Genomic DNA, 14,914 nt, shown 5'->3' on the forward strand with positions numbered 1-14,914 from the left:
TCATAGCCCCCTGCCCATCCCGGCTCTGGGCGACTGGGTGGAACGAGCAGCCCCCCTCTGTCCGTCCCTGTCCTCCTGCTCTCCCACGGCCTGGGCTGAGGACTGTGTGGGCGGGGAGGGCGGGGGGTAGGAGGGAGGAGGGATGGTCAGGTGAGGGAGAGAAGGCAGCGGGGGCCTGGGAGAGGTAGGAAGAGGCGGAGGAGTGGTTGACGGGGCGGCGGTGGAGGTGTGGTGCGAGGAGCGTGCGCGGGAGGTGGCGGGCGAGGCGTGCGTGCTCCGGGCACGCGGCGGCTCGGGAGGGCAGTCACTGATTTGCTCCAGCAGCGAGGGCATGTCACCCTCAATCTTCTCCAGCACGGCGGCCATTTGCTTCTCAATCTGCTCGATCACGCTGTCCATTTGCCAATCGCTCGTAGTACTGCTCCCACCCCCTCCGTGCTCCAGCCCGGTCCCGTACATCCCGACCCCTCCTCCACTCGCATACAGAGAGCTGTATGGACTCGCAAAGCTCCCGAGCCCTACAGCAGTAACTTCTGGGTTGTATGGTGTGGCATGGCGGCCCAAACTAGCTGAGCTGCCTATCGTGTAGCAACCCTGTCCCGTTGTGGGGCCTCCTCTGGCTATGCTAAACTCAGCGCTGTACCTGTCTGCTCTCCTGGCATCCCTGTCCCTTCTAACCATGGGGCTAGTGTCACTCCTCAAGCTCACCCCTAGTCCTACATCCACCCCAACTCCAGTCCCCACCCCTGGTGCGCCTGACACTCCAACAGGCCTCTCTGCCACCGCCTCAGGGAGTTGGGTCTGACACCAGCTGCCATCGCTGTCATCCTTCTCCTCCCCCTGCGTGGCCGGCCTCTTCTCGGGTGCGGGCGCTACAGCAGCAGGGCTAGCAGTGGAGGCTGTGGGTAGAGGCCCGTGGAGTGTGGCGGCCATCTTGCGTTTGCTGCTGGTGTCAGGGGAGGTGGATGTGCGTTTCTTTTCAGCATTAGGGACTGAGGAGGGGTCGGACAGCTTGGAAGGTTCAGGGGTCACGACTGGGGTTGGTTTGGATTCTGGAACAAGTTTATTTTGACCCAGATTGGCAGCCATTTTCCTGGTTCCGTCACCTGCTGCTTTCTTTGGCCCAACTTTATCAGGTTCCACCTCCGCAGGTTTGGGGGCTGCATTCGATTGGCTATGCTGAGAGAGAGGCTCCTTAGTGTCTGATGGGGAAATCCCTACGGATGGTCCTACACTCATCTTTACCTCCTCCTCTTTTCTAACTCCTCCTGCCTTATTCCTCCCCTCCTCCTGGTCCACACCTGCTGGTCTATTTTCAACAGTCACCTCTAAAGACAGACTACTTGGCGTCTCCGCTTCTTCACTCGACTCCTTTCCTCCCTGAGTCTCCCCCTTTGTCTCCTGGGCCTCACTCCCTTCTTCCCCTTCTCCTCCCTCTTCACCCCCCTGTACCTCCGCCGAACTGTCCATCAACGCCTCTGAATTCCTCAGTCGCTGCATGAAGGTGGTGACACGGATCGCTTTCTACAAAATAGACATAGAAAGAAAGAGGAGAAGGATAGCAAGGGTAAAGAAAGTGAGATGCAGGATGCTTTTTTCATAAACACCTGTATTGACTTGTTTCCTTGAAAAAATACCTTTCATATAGTAGTTGCTTATGGCCAAGCATCAGTTATAAGCTCTGAAGACAAGCATTTGACAAAAAGCCTGTCAAGGCACCATGATTATGCATCATCATACTAAGCACTGAGATGCGATTCTTGTGAAGTGAACAGTACAGATAGACTAGTACCAGCTGTTTACTTCCAGGAGCCTTTGACAAACTGTGGCCTGGTTTAAAACAACTCCAATACTCATTCTTCCCCAGCTACCCCTAGACTGTTTGTTGATCGGCAGAGGTGAACAGATAGGTGTAAATCAGCTCTGTAAAGACAGATGGTCCTTCATGCTTACACTTATCTGAATCCTTTCCATCTACAAACACTGAAGGGGTAAGGGAAAGTGGATGAGCTCAGAAGTGGTTTCAGAACCAGGGCATTGGTTCTCTGGAAGTGGAAAGCCATTTGGACACAGATATATGTCACTGATTACAGTATGGCTTGACTGGGCAGCTTCTGTATGGCTCCAAGTATGACTTGAATGTAACACTGAGGTACGGTATGGGGCAATAAGCCAGGATTCACGTAAGAGGAATGACAGAGGGCCAGATAGTCCAAATCACTGCATCTCAATAGTCCACAGTGGCCTCCCTCCCTTATCTCCTTTCCATCTCTCCCCCTCCTTATCTACACTAATCTAAAAAACTGGACAGGCGATGAGCAAACCCTCTGCCCGGTTGTTGATCACGGTCTTGCTTTCACCGATCTGGTTTCATAGACTAGTGCAGATGAGGAGTAAGAAAGGAGAGGAGCAGGCCACTTTGAACATCTCAGTCTCATCCAATGAAGAAAAGTGGGGCAGAGCGGATGGATCTCTTCTGGGACAGGCGGAGTGACAGTGGGCAGGACCAGAGCTTCTGAAGAGAGCCTCACCAGCCCAGCATGATCAACACATCTCGGTGCTCTCTATGGCAAACTAAGTGTTAACTCGTAGTGTTTTGGGGTTTTTTCTGGATGGCATAGATGTTGATCAGTTGATTATTGATTATTCACTAGTTTACTAGATACCTGGATAGAAAGGATACTTAATAGAAAAACCTCTTTTTAATTCAAGAGGTCAATCAGCCATGAGAAAGATGTTTGGTATTAAGTCATGCCAGACTGAATGTGAGTTTCTGCCCATACTCTGTCCTCCCACTCTCCCACACAATGAGCTACAATACCTTCAACTCCTGGGAACCACATGGAGGAAGAGAGAAGAGGGTTATGGCTGTTACTTATGCTGTTAGGTCAGAGCTATCATCTGGATTTTCTCATTCTTGGTCCTCATCATCCACATCATCATAAACATCATCATTACCATCACTGCCACTACCACCATTAAAGGAAATGTAATCTTTTGAAAACTCTTTTAATTTGCAAATTAAAACATACCTCTGCTGAATTGTACACTGAGTCACAGTACGCACATTATGTGCATCATTACAAATAAAAAAATGACCCTTATCATCACTGGTGACACGTTCACTGTAATCAATTAAATTATTGCCCTGCACATTGTCTTCTTCTTCTTCCTCCTCCTTCTCTTCCTCCCCCTCTTCTGCCTACTCTTCCTTTTTTATCATCAACATCATTTGTTGTTGTGGAAAAAGAGAGAGAGCGGGAAAGAGAATTCCTACCCGCCATTTGGCCTTAGCAAAGTTCTTCTCGAACTGGGCACACACACCATCCTTTAGGTTCTTCTCTGATGCCCCATTCCCTGCAATCCTGACACAGAAATACAACATACAAGTGAATGTATGCCTTGTAGATGTGTGTGAAAACGTTTATGCTCTTGTGTGTGTGTGTGTGTGTGTGTGTGTATGTGCACACCCTTACCACTCATGCCAAAGTGCATCTTGTGCTGTGATTCTCAGCATTTGGTCCACCTCCATAAGTCGACACACAAGCTCCTTAGCTGGAAGAGAAAGAGCAACAAACACAGTAACAACTGAATGAAAGGGGCATTAAGCAATCTAGGACTTCTATTGACCTCTATTGGCGATCAGGATATTGCAACAATATCAACAAGTAGTGTTTTTTTGGTTCCAAAACAGAGAGTATGGGCTAGAAAGTGAGTTTTGAAAAAAATAAATCTCAGCACTTGAAGAAATCATTGAGTCATTGGTATTGATTAACCCTATGGTATTGAACAACCAGATATATTATGCAGTTTGCACTGTGTGACAGTATAAATCATACTTATTGCACCTTTAAATGGAAGCTACATGACAGGTAACCAAGTCTAACTCTTATATGAATATAAAACTTGGATTCGGTAAGCCTTTTTTCTGAAATTGTGTAAAGACTTTGTATGCTGCATGCCTTTGAAATTTCATCTGAGTATTTATTGCCACCGAGTGGCGGAGCTGTGTACCTGCAGGTGAAATGTCATCCCAGTACGGAGAGTCAAACTCAAACTCGCCAGCAACAATGCGACAGAAGATGATGCGATTATGTAGATCTGTGTTCTCCTCCTCTGTCTCATCATAAAAAGGGGGGTTGCCTGATAGGCTGCAGAAGGCAGTAAAGGGAGAAATACAGAAGGAGAAGAGAGGGAGGAGGGTATTTATTTTTAAATCATGCAAATAATTCCTGGGAATTACCTGTCTCATAAATCAAGCAATGTCAGGACTCAGCCTGTAATTTGATATTCAGCTTGGTTTGTATTTCCTGCGAGATCGATGCTGTGACTTTGGTAGTGAGTGATGGAGACTTACAGTATGTACATAATGACACCCACAGCCCAGCAGTCCACAGGACGACCGTACCGGTGACGAGCCACCACCTCAGGAGCTGAGAGACAGACGGACAGAAGGAGAGAGAGAGAGAGAGAGACAGACAGAGAGAGACAGCCAAATAGAGAGAGTTGAGAAAGGCCTGTGCTTTCATTTACAAACCATTATGCCACATTCATCATCCTAGCATACACATATGAGATCTCTCTTTTTCAATCTTTCTCATGCCTTCCCTGCCGAGGCCCCTGTTCCCTTTCCTTATTTATTTGTCTAATTACTCAATTCAGCGTTATGAATAACTGTGCTGGCCTTTCACCGCAGAGAACTGGGCCAAAGCACAGCTCTGCACTCCAACTTGCCCTCGCACGAACCTCACTAGGAGAGACACAGTACACAGGAGATGAGAGGAGATGAAAAGAGAGGAGGAGTGGGAGGTGGAGGAGGAGGAGGGATGGGTGCTTTCAATTCTGTGTATGTGTTTTACCGGCTTCCCTTTTTTTTTCTTTTCCTCCAACAATTTATCTCTGACAGACTATCATCTTCAAAAGCGCGATGCAGTAAAGAACTCTGAAAAGGTAAAGCTGTTATGCCCATATATTCACAACTGAAGGAGGAAGGGAGAGATAATAAGAGGGTGTGAAAGAGAGAGAGAAAGAGACAGCAAGAGAGAAGCAGATAGAGAAACAGAAACAGAAATAGAAATGGCGATAGAGATTGAGAGTAACCTACCGAGGTATTCTGGTGTTCCACAAGGTTCTGTGATGGAACCGTTCTCAAACTTGGAAAGGTAGAAGTCTCGCAAAACCACTTTGTTGTGGTTGTTCTCTGTGTAGTACATCAGGTTCTCCAGCTATACATAATGGGAGACAGCATTAGTACGCACACAAACACACACACACACACACACACACACACACACACACACACACTTCCCAGAAAGCCCTCTAGTGATGTATGATTATGTTTTCACCTTAATCGTCGATAGGAGAGTGATGTCAAATTGATTCACTTCCCTGGCTTTGCATGTCAGGTTCGTTTAGCTCAAGAAGATGAAAAGTCTTACAGGGGTCATAACGGATTTTAAAAGTAATGGGTCACCAGATTCACCATTACCGTAGGAAGAAATAATAATGTGTGTCATTATTTCTTGATACTGAAGGATTTTGAAGAGTAGTGACACAGCTACTTGAAAGAGGGCCTCTTGGCTTCTCACAGTGTGTGTCCTGTACCACTAATCTGAAAATGTCCAAATGAGAATTGACTTAATTCTTTGTTATTCTTTCTGATTTGGTTTATTGGAGAAGTGAGTCCAGTTAAGACCAAGAGAAGTTCCAGTTTCGGCCAGTAGGGGGAGATTGGAGCCCAAGAGATGCTTTCATCCCATACTAATGGGCTGATGATGAGGGCTACAGATATGAATCTGTGTGTGTGTGTGTGTGTGTGTGTGTGTGTGTCTGTGTGTGCGTATCACTGGAGATTGCATTAAGCTATAAAGACAGTGTTTACTCCCTTGCTAAAAATGTTATCGGATGTTGAGTCATTAACGGAGATGGCAGTGAAATGCTTTAATGTGTCTCCATAGAGATCCTGTTGACTAAATACTGAAAATTGCTTTCTGGGGTGAGATAGAAAGGAGGGCCACTCCCAAATATATCTCCTTTAAATCTTTTTGTTATATTTTTTGCAGCTAAATTGCCATTCTTATTCTTGTTTTTTATTGGCATTTACCACACACACTGACTCACAGCAAACAAACACACACACACAAACACAGAGAAGGAAGAGAGAGACAGAGAAAGAGAGAGAGAGAGAGAGAGAGAGAGAGAGCATACCTTGAGGTTCCTGTGAACTATGTTGAGGGAGTGTAAGTACGCCACAGCCTCCAGGACCTGTCTGATGACATTGGAGGCATCTCTCTCTGTGTAATTCCCTTGGTCCAGAATCCAGTCAAATACATCTCCTCCTGTAGCACTGCACACACACACACACACACACACACACACACGCACAAACGCGCCAACATAAGCACACATAGACGAATTTACAGATAGAAATGAATGCAAGTTAACTCTACTGTAGCCTACATGTTGCAGCGCACTAAATCACTTTAAGCTTGCTGTAACACGGTTATCAAAACCCCTGCGCTCCACATTTTATTTCTTTCAGTGAAGCAATCAGCTTCTACTGGCCTAAAGCTAACCTTGCTGAGCAATTAAAAATTAGACTATGGGTCATTTCTCCGAATGGCTTGATTACTGTAACTTTGGGGTGAGTGTAAATGATTGGTGCGATCATCACCTAATGCCCTGGGCAGGAGGACTATTGCCTGGGCAAAGGCCATTAAGGTTCAGGGCCATAAAGGACTCATAACCACGCACCAACACCAACACATACACAGACTCAGACGCTGACACAGATGATTGCATCAGTTTGAGCGCGTACACGTCTCGCATGCACACACATACATAAACACTCCTTTCACTCAGGCTCAACCGATGTTTTGCGCTCGTCACAAGTGGCGCGGGTCAGGTGCACTCTGGTGTATCGATACTGAGCTCTCTGCAGAGACCCTCTTATGGCGAAGCAGTGCTTTAGGAGCACTGAGTAATGTGGAGTGTTACTAAGAGCAAATATCTCATCAAATCTAACACCTTCCTCTGTTGCTGAGGGGAGCAGCAGAGCACACAGTAATAAGAGGAGAGATTCAACCCCTACCCTCGAGCTGATGGATGCGTGTGTGCAAAGGTACATGAAGGCACATACACAATTAGGTACACGTTTACACACTGCACAAACACACACACACACACACACACACACACACACACGTAGATGCTCACACAAGCAAGATAAACAGGCAGACAGGAAAAGAAAAACTCACAGTTCCTGGATAATGAAGTATTCTTTCCGAGTCTCAAATGTGTCTATCAGCTGGAGGATGTTTGGGTGGTTGACCCTGGAACAGCAAAAAAGGATTCACAGACTGTAAGCTTACATCAGTCAAGGGTCCTGCATGAAATGGAAGGCTGCACACAGTTCTCTGGGTTTTGATTAGTCTTGTGTACACAAAAAGATGGTGTGGGCTTAAGTCCCTCCAGCTGAGTAGATACTTCATAAGCGGTGCAAGGCAGAGGTAACACACAGACACCTGAGCTGGAGTTGTTAGCAAGGATTATTACATGGATTGTGTGAATGGAAATATTAAAATCAAATCAAAAAATCTCTCTCGCTTTGTCTCTGTCTCTCTCTCTCCATTCCTCCATCATACATCCATCTGTCCACGGACGGACTGCATACATTTTCAGGATCATGATCTCGTTCTTGGCAGCCTTGCGGACTTTCCTGCCATCTTTCTTCAGGAATTTCTTACAGACAAACACCTTGTCGGTCTGTCTGTCCTTCGCCAGGCACAGCTCACAGAACTCCTTCCTACGCAGGAGGGAAAAAAATAGATAGATAGATAGATAGATAGATAGACAGACAGACATACAGACAGACAGACAGACAGACAGATAGATAGATAGGAAATGAAGGAAGGAAGAGTTGAGAAAGGCAGAAAAGAGAAATGAAATGTTAGAAGAACTAGAAGAGAAAAAGCATCAGATGTGGCCATGTTTTTGAGAGTGAGGGCAAAGAAAAAGAGTAGAGAAGAAGAAAACATAATAAGCATAATATTCAAATTAGGGCATTTTGATGAAATGCAATGAAAATTTTTAATTTGAATAGGGTCGTTGGACCCAAAACAGCCTGTGATAATGGCCCTGATAGAAACATGAGGCAAGTGGAATAAAAGGGTCGTAAATAACAAATCAGAAATGGGTCTATTGCTGCCAACGGCGGGGCATCGTCTGGTTTTGTCTGGTTCAGCCGTAGGATATGCTTCACCCAAATGGGTCTTGAGAGATTAGTTTGATGCCAATTTAAACTACAACTTTTCACATGAAAATGTTCACGCCCACTCAATACAATCAGTGAAAATTCAGGGGCTTCCAAAGTATAAATAGTCAATCTATTTCTAAATACTTCCAATACTTGGTTTGATTGCATGTTGAGGCACATGCAGAAGGATCTGGTAAAGAATATTGAACATGAATTCTCCATTGAAATGCAGTGTAATGAACACACGTTTTACCTTTACTTCAGCCTTCCTCCTCACCGTAAAATCAAGGGGGCTACACATAAACGTGTGTGCGCTTAATTCTGTGTTAATATATGTGTGTGTGTGTTATATAAAAGATGAGCAGAAAGCTCTGAGGCCAGATGTTGATGTTGCCATATGGCGTCTTACACTGATCTGTATATATGTGAGTGTGTGTGTGTGTGTGTGTGTGTGTGTGTATGTGTCTGTGTGTGTGTGTGTGTGTGTGTGTGTGTGTGTGTGTGTGTGTGCCTTCATTGCATCAAGGAGAAGCGCTCAGGAAAAGAAAACGGTCAGAATTCGGCCAGAGAAGCAGCAGGGAGATTTTCACAGCTCTTTGAAAATATGTCCAAGAGATTTTTTTAGGCAAGAGACAGAATATTTAAACTGAATAAATTATAGACTTCCGCGAGTGTGTTTCATGTACTGTGATGATCAAAAATATACAGACAATTGCTTGGCTAATATTTGAAAAATGTGTCTCTTGAGTCAGTTATACGCTAGCCTCACGCTATTACCTCCGTCCTTCCTTCAGTGAAACCGTTTGATATGTCAAAGCAATATCTGCAATGGAAATGGATCCAATTCAATTCGAAATAATTCATGATGTAAAGAGGGTAAAGATCATTTGTGAATACTGTAATGTATCCATGAGGAGAGAGGGGGAAAAGGCATATGACAGAAATCCCAGCATAAAGCTCTGTCTGGCAGATACTTACGCTCGGAGGACCTGTCCAATCTCATACTTGTCGGTGACATCAGATATGCTGTTGTAAATCCGCCCATCTCGCAGGGCAAGGCACCCAAATGGCATGGCGGCATTCACCTAACAGAGAAAGACGCAGCCATGTCAATCACTGCTCTACAAAGGTAAAGCATATATTGTTTTGATGGTAACCCCAGTGGGTAACAGACACACAGGGGGTGCAGAGTAGCATGGACAAGCATGTGTAAGAGGCACAGAGGCACTGATGAAACATTAGAGGTACCGATGTTTCAGAGGCACAAAGGCACAGATGAAACATTATCAAAACCTCCAGTGGTTCATATTGTAGTAACCTAGATTGTGGCAAGCATGTTCCTTATTCAGAGCAATGGATGCCATGGGGATGACATTACCATTGGCTTTGAAAATATACGTCAGACAACCATAGATACAGCCAAGCCATTCCCTAAACGAATCTTGATGCTGACACGGCTGGCAGCCTGGTTGCGTGCCAGCCTTGTCAACAGATACTAAGCTACCCACTAAGCTCCTCTCTACTCTGCTAAAGTCTGTAGATTCTGTCAAACGTCTGTCAAGTTCAAGTTAAACTTTATTTAAAAAGGACAGTGTCCCTGTGTCCCTAAAGCAGCTGGCCTCTTCCGCAATCACTGGAGCCCAGAGTAACACTGACAGCACTGGGCTTTAATGGCAGGAGAATTAGTTGTTGTTTTTAGTCTGTGCGCCTGTGTGTGTGTGTGTGTGTGTACATGCACATGAATTTGGATTTGTCCACTGCTCCAGATCAGTAGTTCTTGACCTTTTGACTTGCTGTGAACCATCACACCAAATGATATTTAATTTCCCTTTTCACCCACTCTCCATTAGCCATGAGCCTAAAAATATAATTCACAAGAAAAAACCCCATTCATACCAATAATTATAAACATATGGATATATTTGTATTTTATTATTAGGATCTTTTTGTTTTTTTTCCACATTTCTTAAAATCTCACGTCCACCTAAAATAGCTTGCGACCCCACAGGAGGCCCCAACGCCCAGGTAGAGAATCAAGGTTCTAGATAGTGAATCAGCAATCAATACACCATCTCACCACAGTCCTCAGGCAATCCTCACCCACATCCTTTAAACACTCCAGCTACTGTAGAAGACTGATTCCCTGGAAACTTCAGCCATCCATCTTCAAGGTCCCTTCCCTCCCCTGAATGCCTGACCTGCCCGCTCCCCCCCGGATAATTCACTTCTGTTGTTGCTCTTAACTCTCCCTGAGTAGACATTTCCACCTATATCTTCTGTCCCTGCGGGGCTCGGGGGCCAGATCAAGTGGAGTCCTTGGAATTGTCCAAGTCAGGAAGTTATGTGATAGCAGTTAATGAGACATTTGAGAGGGAACTTTGATTAATGTGAGCGACGCTGGAGGCAGCTGTCTCCCGCATAAAGCCGTCAGATGAGGTCAGGATTGTGGTATGTGTGTGTGTATGAGAGAGAGAGAGACAGAGAGAGAGAGGGAGAGAGAGAGAGAGAGTCTGTGTATGTGTGTATTTCTATACTTGTGAGGACCAAATGGCCTCACAAGGAGAGAACGATTGCGAAAATCCTCCAAAGTAACAAGATTTTATTTTTTCAAGAGGTAATTTAGGGCTGGGGCTTGGGTTTAAGGTTAATGTTAGACATGTTAAGCGTTAGGGAATGACTGCTGTCAATGGTAAATCCTCACAAGTATAGTAATACAAACCTGTGTGTGTGTTTGTGTGTGTTTATGTGTGTAGCATCACCAGTGTAGATGACAGGGCCAGAGGTGCTTCTGATCTATGTTGGAGGCGGGGCTGGAGGGAACTGTGTAATCCGAATGCTGGCCCTAATCTCTAATCTGTACCCCTAATCCAGAGAGCTGGGATACACTGTGTGTGTATATGTGTCTGTGTGCATGTGTGTGCATGTGTGTGTCTGTGCATGAGTGTGTGTGTGTGTATGTGTGTGTGTGTGTGTGTGTGAGCGAGGGCAAAGGTGTATGTCACATGTGTGAATATGGGTTGGAGCAGAAGGGTTTGTGAACACCACCACCCCCACTGTGTTTGTGTTTGTGTGTGTGTGTGTGTGTGTGTGTGTGTGTCTATACATGTGTCCATATGTGCGTGCTTGCGTGTGTGTAATGCCCCAGTGAGAGAAATGGGACTTTAGCGGTGGATTGAAAAGGCCTAGTTTTTCCAGAAGGTTACATAAGCACATCATTCCCATAACAGCATCCAGAGCGGTTGGTTTGGTCTAGGGATGGGATGATATATCGAAATTCAATATATTACGACGCAAAAACGTAAAAATACGTATTGTGAGGCAGAAAAATTAATGGTGATATTAGCTCCATTTTATTCTGCTGTAGTAATCACAAAAGAGACGACTTGCCCATCACAATTTCATAAGTTCTCCAACCAAATTATATTATTTGACATTTTTAAAGCCAAGGTCATCGCTAGAAAGATTTGTGGCTCAGAAATAAACATAATTCTGCACAGTCAGCCTTTGTTGTCATTGAGCTGTTATTCATTACATCGTATCGTGGTTGTATCGAATCATGAACCCCACATCGCGTATTGAATCGTATTGTGAGAGAAGCGTATCGTCCCATCCCAACTCGGTTCTATACAGTCTTTGGTCTTTGCCTGTTCTCAGACTTTGTCCCCTGCTGGCCACCGTACACTCTCTCTGACTGATATTACGCTAGCTTTATATAAAGCACTAGTGTCTAAACTTCTGCTGGAACTTTTCTTCCGGTATCTCCGATGTCTGGATGGTTTTAACATTAGCTGAAACTTGACATTTTTCCCATGTGGCGAGTCACTTCATGATGAATTACAACTTGATCTATTGCATAAGGGAGTGAGCGAGTTTTAAATTAAAGCTGCTCTTGTCTCTTTTCTCTCGTCTATATAGGAGCTAGCATTGAATATGGGTATGGTGACATATTTCTATTAAAAATGCATATTCATTATTTTGGCTGGTAAAAATTATTCTAAGCAGGTAATTTTTCTCTCTGGCTATACCAAGTGTTGTAATGTCAGTGCCTCCTAAAGAGATATTAGGCCCTTATAAACGGACCTCCATTGACAAGATTTTTAGTGTGATATATGATTTAGTATGGAACTGGTGTGGAGATGGGTGTTTTTGGTTCAAGTCTGTCCCTTCTTCTTGTTTTATGTTTGTCCTTTTCTTCTTGTGTCACTGGTGATTGTTTTTCACCCAAACCACAGATGCCGCAAAAACAACGCACCTGCAGAATACTGAGTCAATATGAACTTTGACTGAACTTGCGGGAGAGTAGGAGGTGATATGGGAGGATATGAGAGGAGAGAGAGGAGAGGAGAGGAGATGAGAAGAGAAGAGTGGAAAAGACGGGAGATGAGGAAAGAGGAGAGGCAAGAGAAAGGAACAGAGAGGAAATGAGAAATGCGCACAGTGACTAAGTGAAAAGGTGCACATAAAAAATTGTGTACGTGAGAACAGTGGAAGGTGTAAAACAGAACTGCAGAGGCAGAGTACCTCTCAACCTCACAGCTTCACAACTTTGTGTGTGTGACTGTGTATGTGTGTGTGTGTGTGTGCACGTGTACAGTATATGTGTACGTGTCCACATGTGTGTGTGTGTGTGTGTGCGTGGGTGCATGTGTGTATGTGTTAACGGGCTGTGTATGATAGTGTGTATCAAGGGCTGTCCCCATAGTCAGAAAGCACTTGAAGGCAAACTGACAGCTAGGGCAACCTCTCAGCAAAACAAATTTATGTATCCAGAATATTAACTAGATTGGTGTTGAAAATAGCAGAATTTCTGTGATAAAGATGAAAACATTTTGAAGTAAAATGCAGAATTTCAGCCATTCTCATTACGCAATACCTGCACTGGTATCACAGGACCAGGTGCTGCTTTGAGCGAACGGAGCTGGGTGCTTTGTGCTAGGTGCTTTGTCATTTTAATGGAAAAAACAATGTTTTCAGACAAAGGGAACACTGAAAAATGTATTTGTTCCTACAGACATTTGCGTCATACCCTTTGTGTTTTAAAACAGACAAGGTCAAGTTTATGTCAGTCAGCTCAAATCTGGGATTCATTTGAGGATATACATAAGTTATGGGGAAATATGCTGATCGATTCTTTAAGTGGCCTACAGATGGAAAATAAGCTTTTTTGCTTTTTGTTATCCAATTTCAGCTCAAAGGGAGTTAAAGATGCCAAACTTCAGTGTTTACAAAATGAGTCAGACTTTCTTGTAACCACAGTTACGCTTGTCGTTTCAATGCGGCTTTCATCATCCGATCATCCCAGGACACATTAAGTAACAGGTCTGGATGCACAAAATTCTGATTCTGTTCACTTTGCTATTGGATCTTGAGCGACAGACATGGAGGTGGTCAGGCTCGCATTGTGATCTGTAAGCTGACCACCATGACATGATGAAACAAAACTGAAAATGGAAATATTTAACAAATCCTCATTCATTTGTTTAATTTCTGCACTTATGGAAAGTAAAATCTGTTTCAACTGGCTCTTGGGAATGCTGTAAATCAATTTGAAAATGAGAAATTGTTGACATTGTTCCATGTTTTTCCTTATTTCGCTTATGAATTATGCCTTTAAAAGACACTCACACACACAAACACGCGCACACAGATTCAGGTGTGAAGGCACATCCGAGCCAGACTTCACACTTTCTCTTTACCACCTTAAATCAAATTGCTAGTGTATGCCAGTGTGTCTGAATGTGTCTGTGTGCTTGTTCACAAGTTCTGTGTGTATACTGCAGGTCTCAAAACAGAATAGAACGGAATAGAATAACTTTTTATTAGCCCAGATGGGGGAGTGTTTCAGAGGTTGTAAACGTCAAGGTCGTTCTGAAAAAATGTTTTTTTTACTGCCTGCTACTCTTTAACCATCCTAACCTATTCAACCCGTATCCAGTCCAAATCAAATCCAATGTGATGCCACACACCAAGCAAAAACCACACATTTTCAAACTCATCACTAAATACAGTATGCAAACAGAGAGAAATAGTCTTTTTACAATAGGCCTGTGGGTGACAAGCTGCCGTGACTGGCATCTCTTTTGATACGCCTCCATAAAACCCAGCTGAGTATAACTGCAAATGTATGCGAGAATAACTGCAAATGTATGCGATGTAAATATTTCACAGACTGCTGTGCAAAACTGCTATCGTAGATCCTTCTGTGTTGTCACTTAGTGGTTTGATGCTGTGACAACGGCAAGTACGCAATCTCTTATAGATCAACAACATCATCGTTATCACCATCCCCTTCGCCATCATGCAAATCCAAGCACACACACAATAATGTGATTACGTGACGTCACGGCGTTCTTTGCCCAGAGGTGACACTAGATGTACGGTGCGATAGGATAAACAACGAGACTTTGTGTTTTTTGTGATAATATTAACAAGTCTGCCAACTGAGCATGTTTGCCTCAGAGGAGTCGGAGCAGCAGAGGGGCTGCGGTTGACTTCCAGTTACTTCTGCCTGTGTGAACAAGAGATGACAGGCCTGGCATGCGAGACTTGATGTGAGCACTAACCACACACCTGGGGTACACACATACACACACACACACACAACTGCGCACCCCCACAAGGTATATGCACACACATCAACGCGCCCGTAAGCACAGGAAA

The 14,914-nt window shown here is 44.4% G+C and overlaps 1 protein-coding gene across 1 annotated transcript in view; it reads right to left on the reverse strand.

Moving 5' to 3' along the window:
• camkvl (CaM kinase-like vesicle-associated, like) overlaps positions 1 to 14,914 on the reverse strand; it is a 36,067-nt gene continuing 21,153 nt past the window's right edge. The window contains exons 2-12 of the mRNA XM_071516268.1: positions 9,233 to 9,339; positions 7,673 to 7,804; positions 7,257 to 7,331; positions 6,208 to 6,346; positions 5,105 to 5,225; positions 4,358 to 4,433; positions 4,015 to 4,151; positions 3,477 to 3,555; positions 3,278 to 3,365; positions 2,822 to 2,830; positions 1 to 1,524 (exon numbers count right to left, since the gene is read on the reverse strand). Coding sequence (XP_071372369.1) covers positions 1 to 1,524; positions 2,822 to 2,830; positions 3,278 to 3,365; positions 3,477 to 3,555; positions 4,015 to 4,151; positions 4,358 to 4,433; positions 5,105 to 5,225; positions 6,208 to 6,346; positions 7,257 to 7,331; positions 7,673 to 7,804; positions 9,233 to 9,327 — 2,475 coding nt within the window. The 5' untranslated portion in view covers positions 9,328 to 9,339. The remainder of the gene's footprint in view (positions 1,525 to 2,821; positions 2,831 to 3,277; positions 3,366 to 3,476; positions 3,556 to 4,014; positions 4,152 to 4,357; positions 4,434 to 5,104; positions 5,226 to 6,207; positions 6,347 to 7,256; positions 7,332 to 7,672; positions 7,805 to 9,232; positions 9,340 to 14,914) is intronic.

The sequence above is a fragment of the Centroberyx affinis genome, unplaced genomic scaffold (assembly GCF_046629955.1).
Source record: "Centroberyx affinis isolate AG114_WGS23_722 - 3 ecotype Tasmania unplaced genomic scaffold, CSIRO-AGI_Caff_v1 ptg000396l_1, whole genome shotgun sequence".
Classification (NCBI taxonomy): Eukaryota; Metazoa; Chordata; class Actinopteri; order Beryciformes; family Berycidae; genus Centroberyx; species Centroberyx affinis.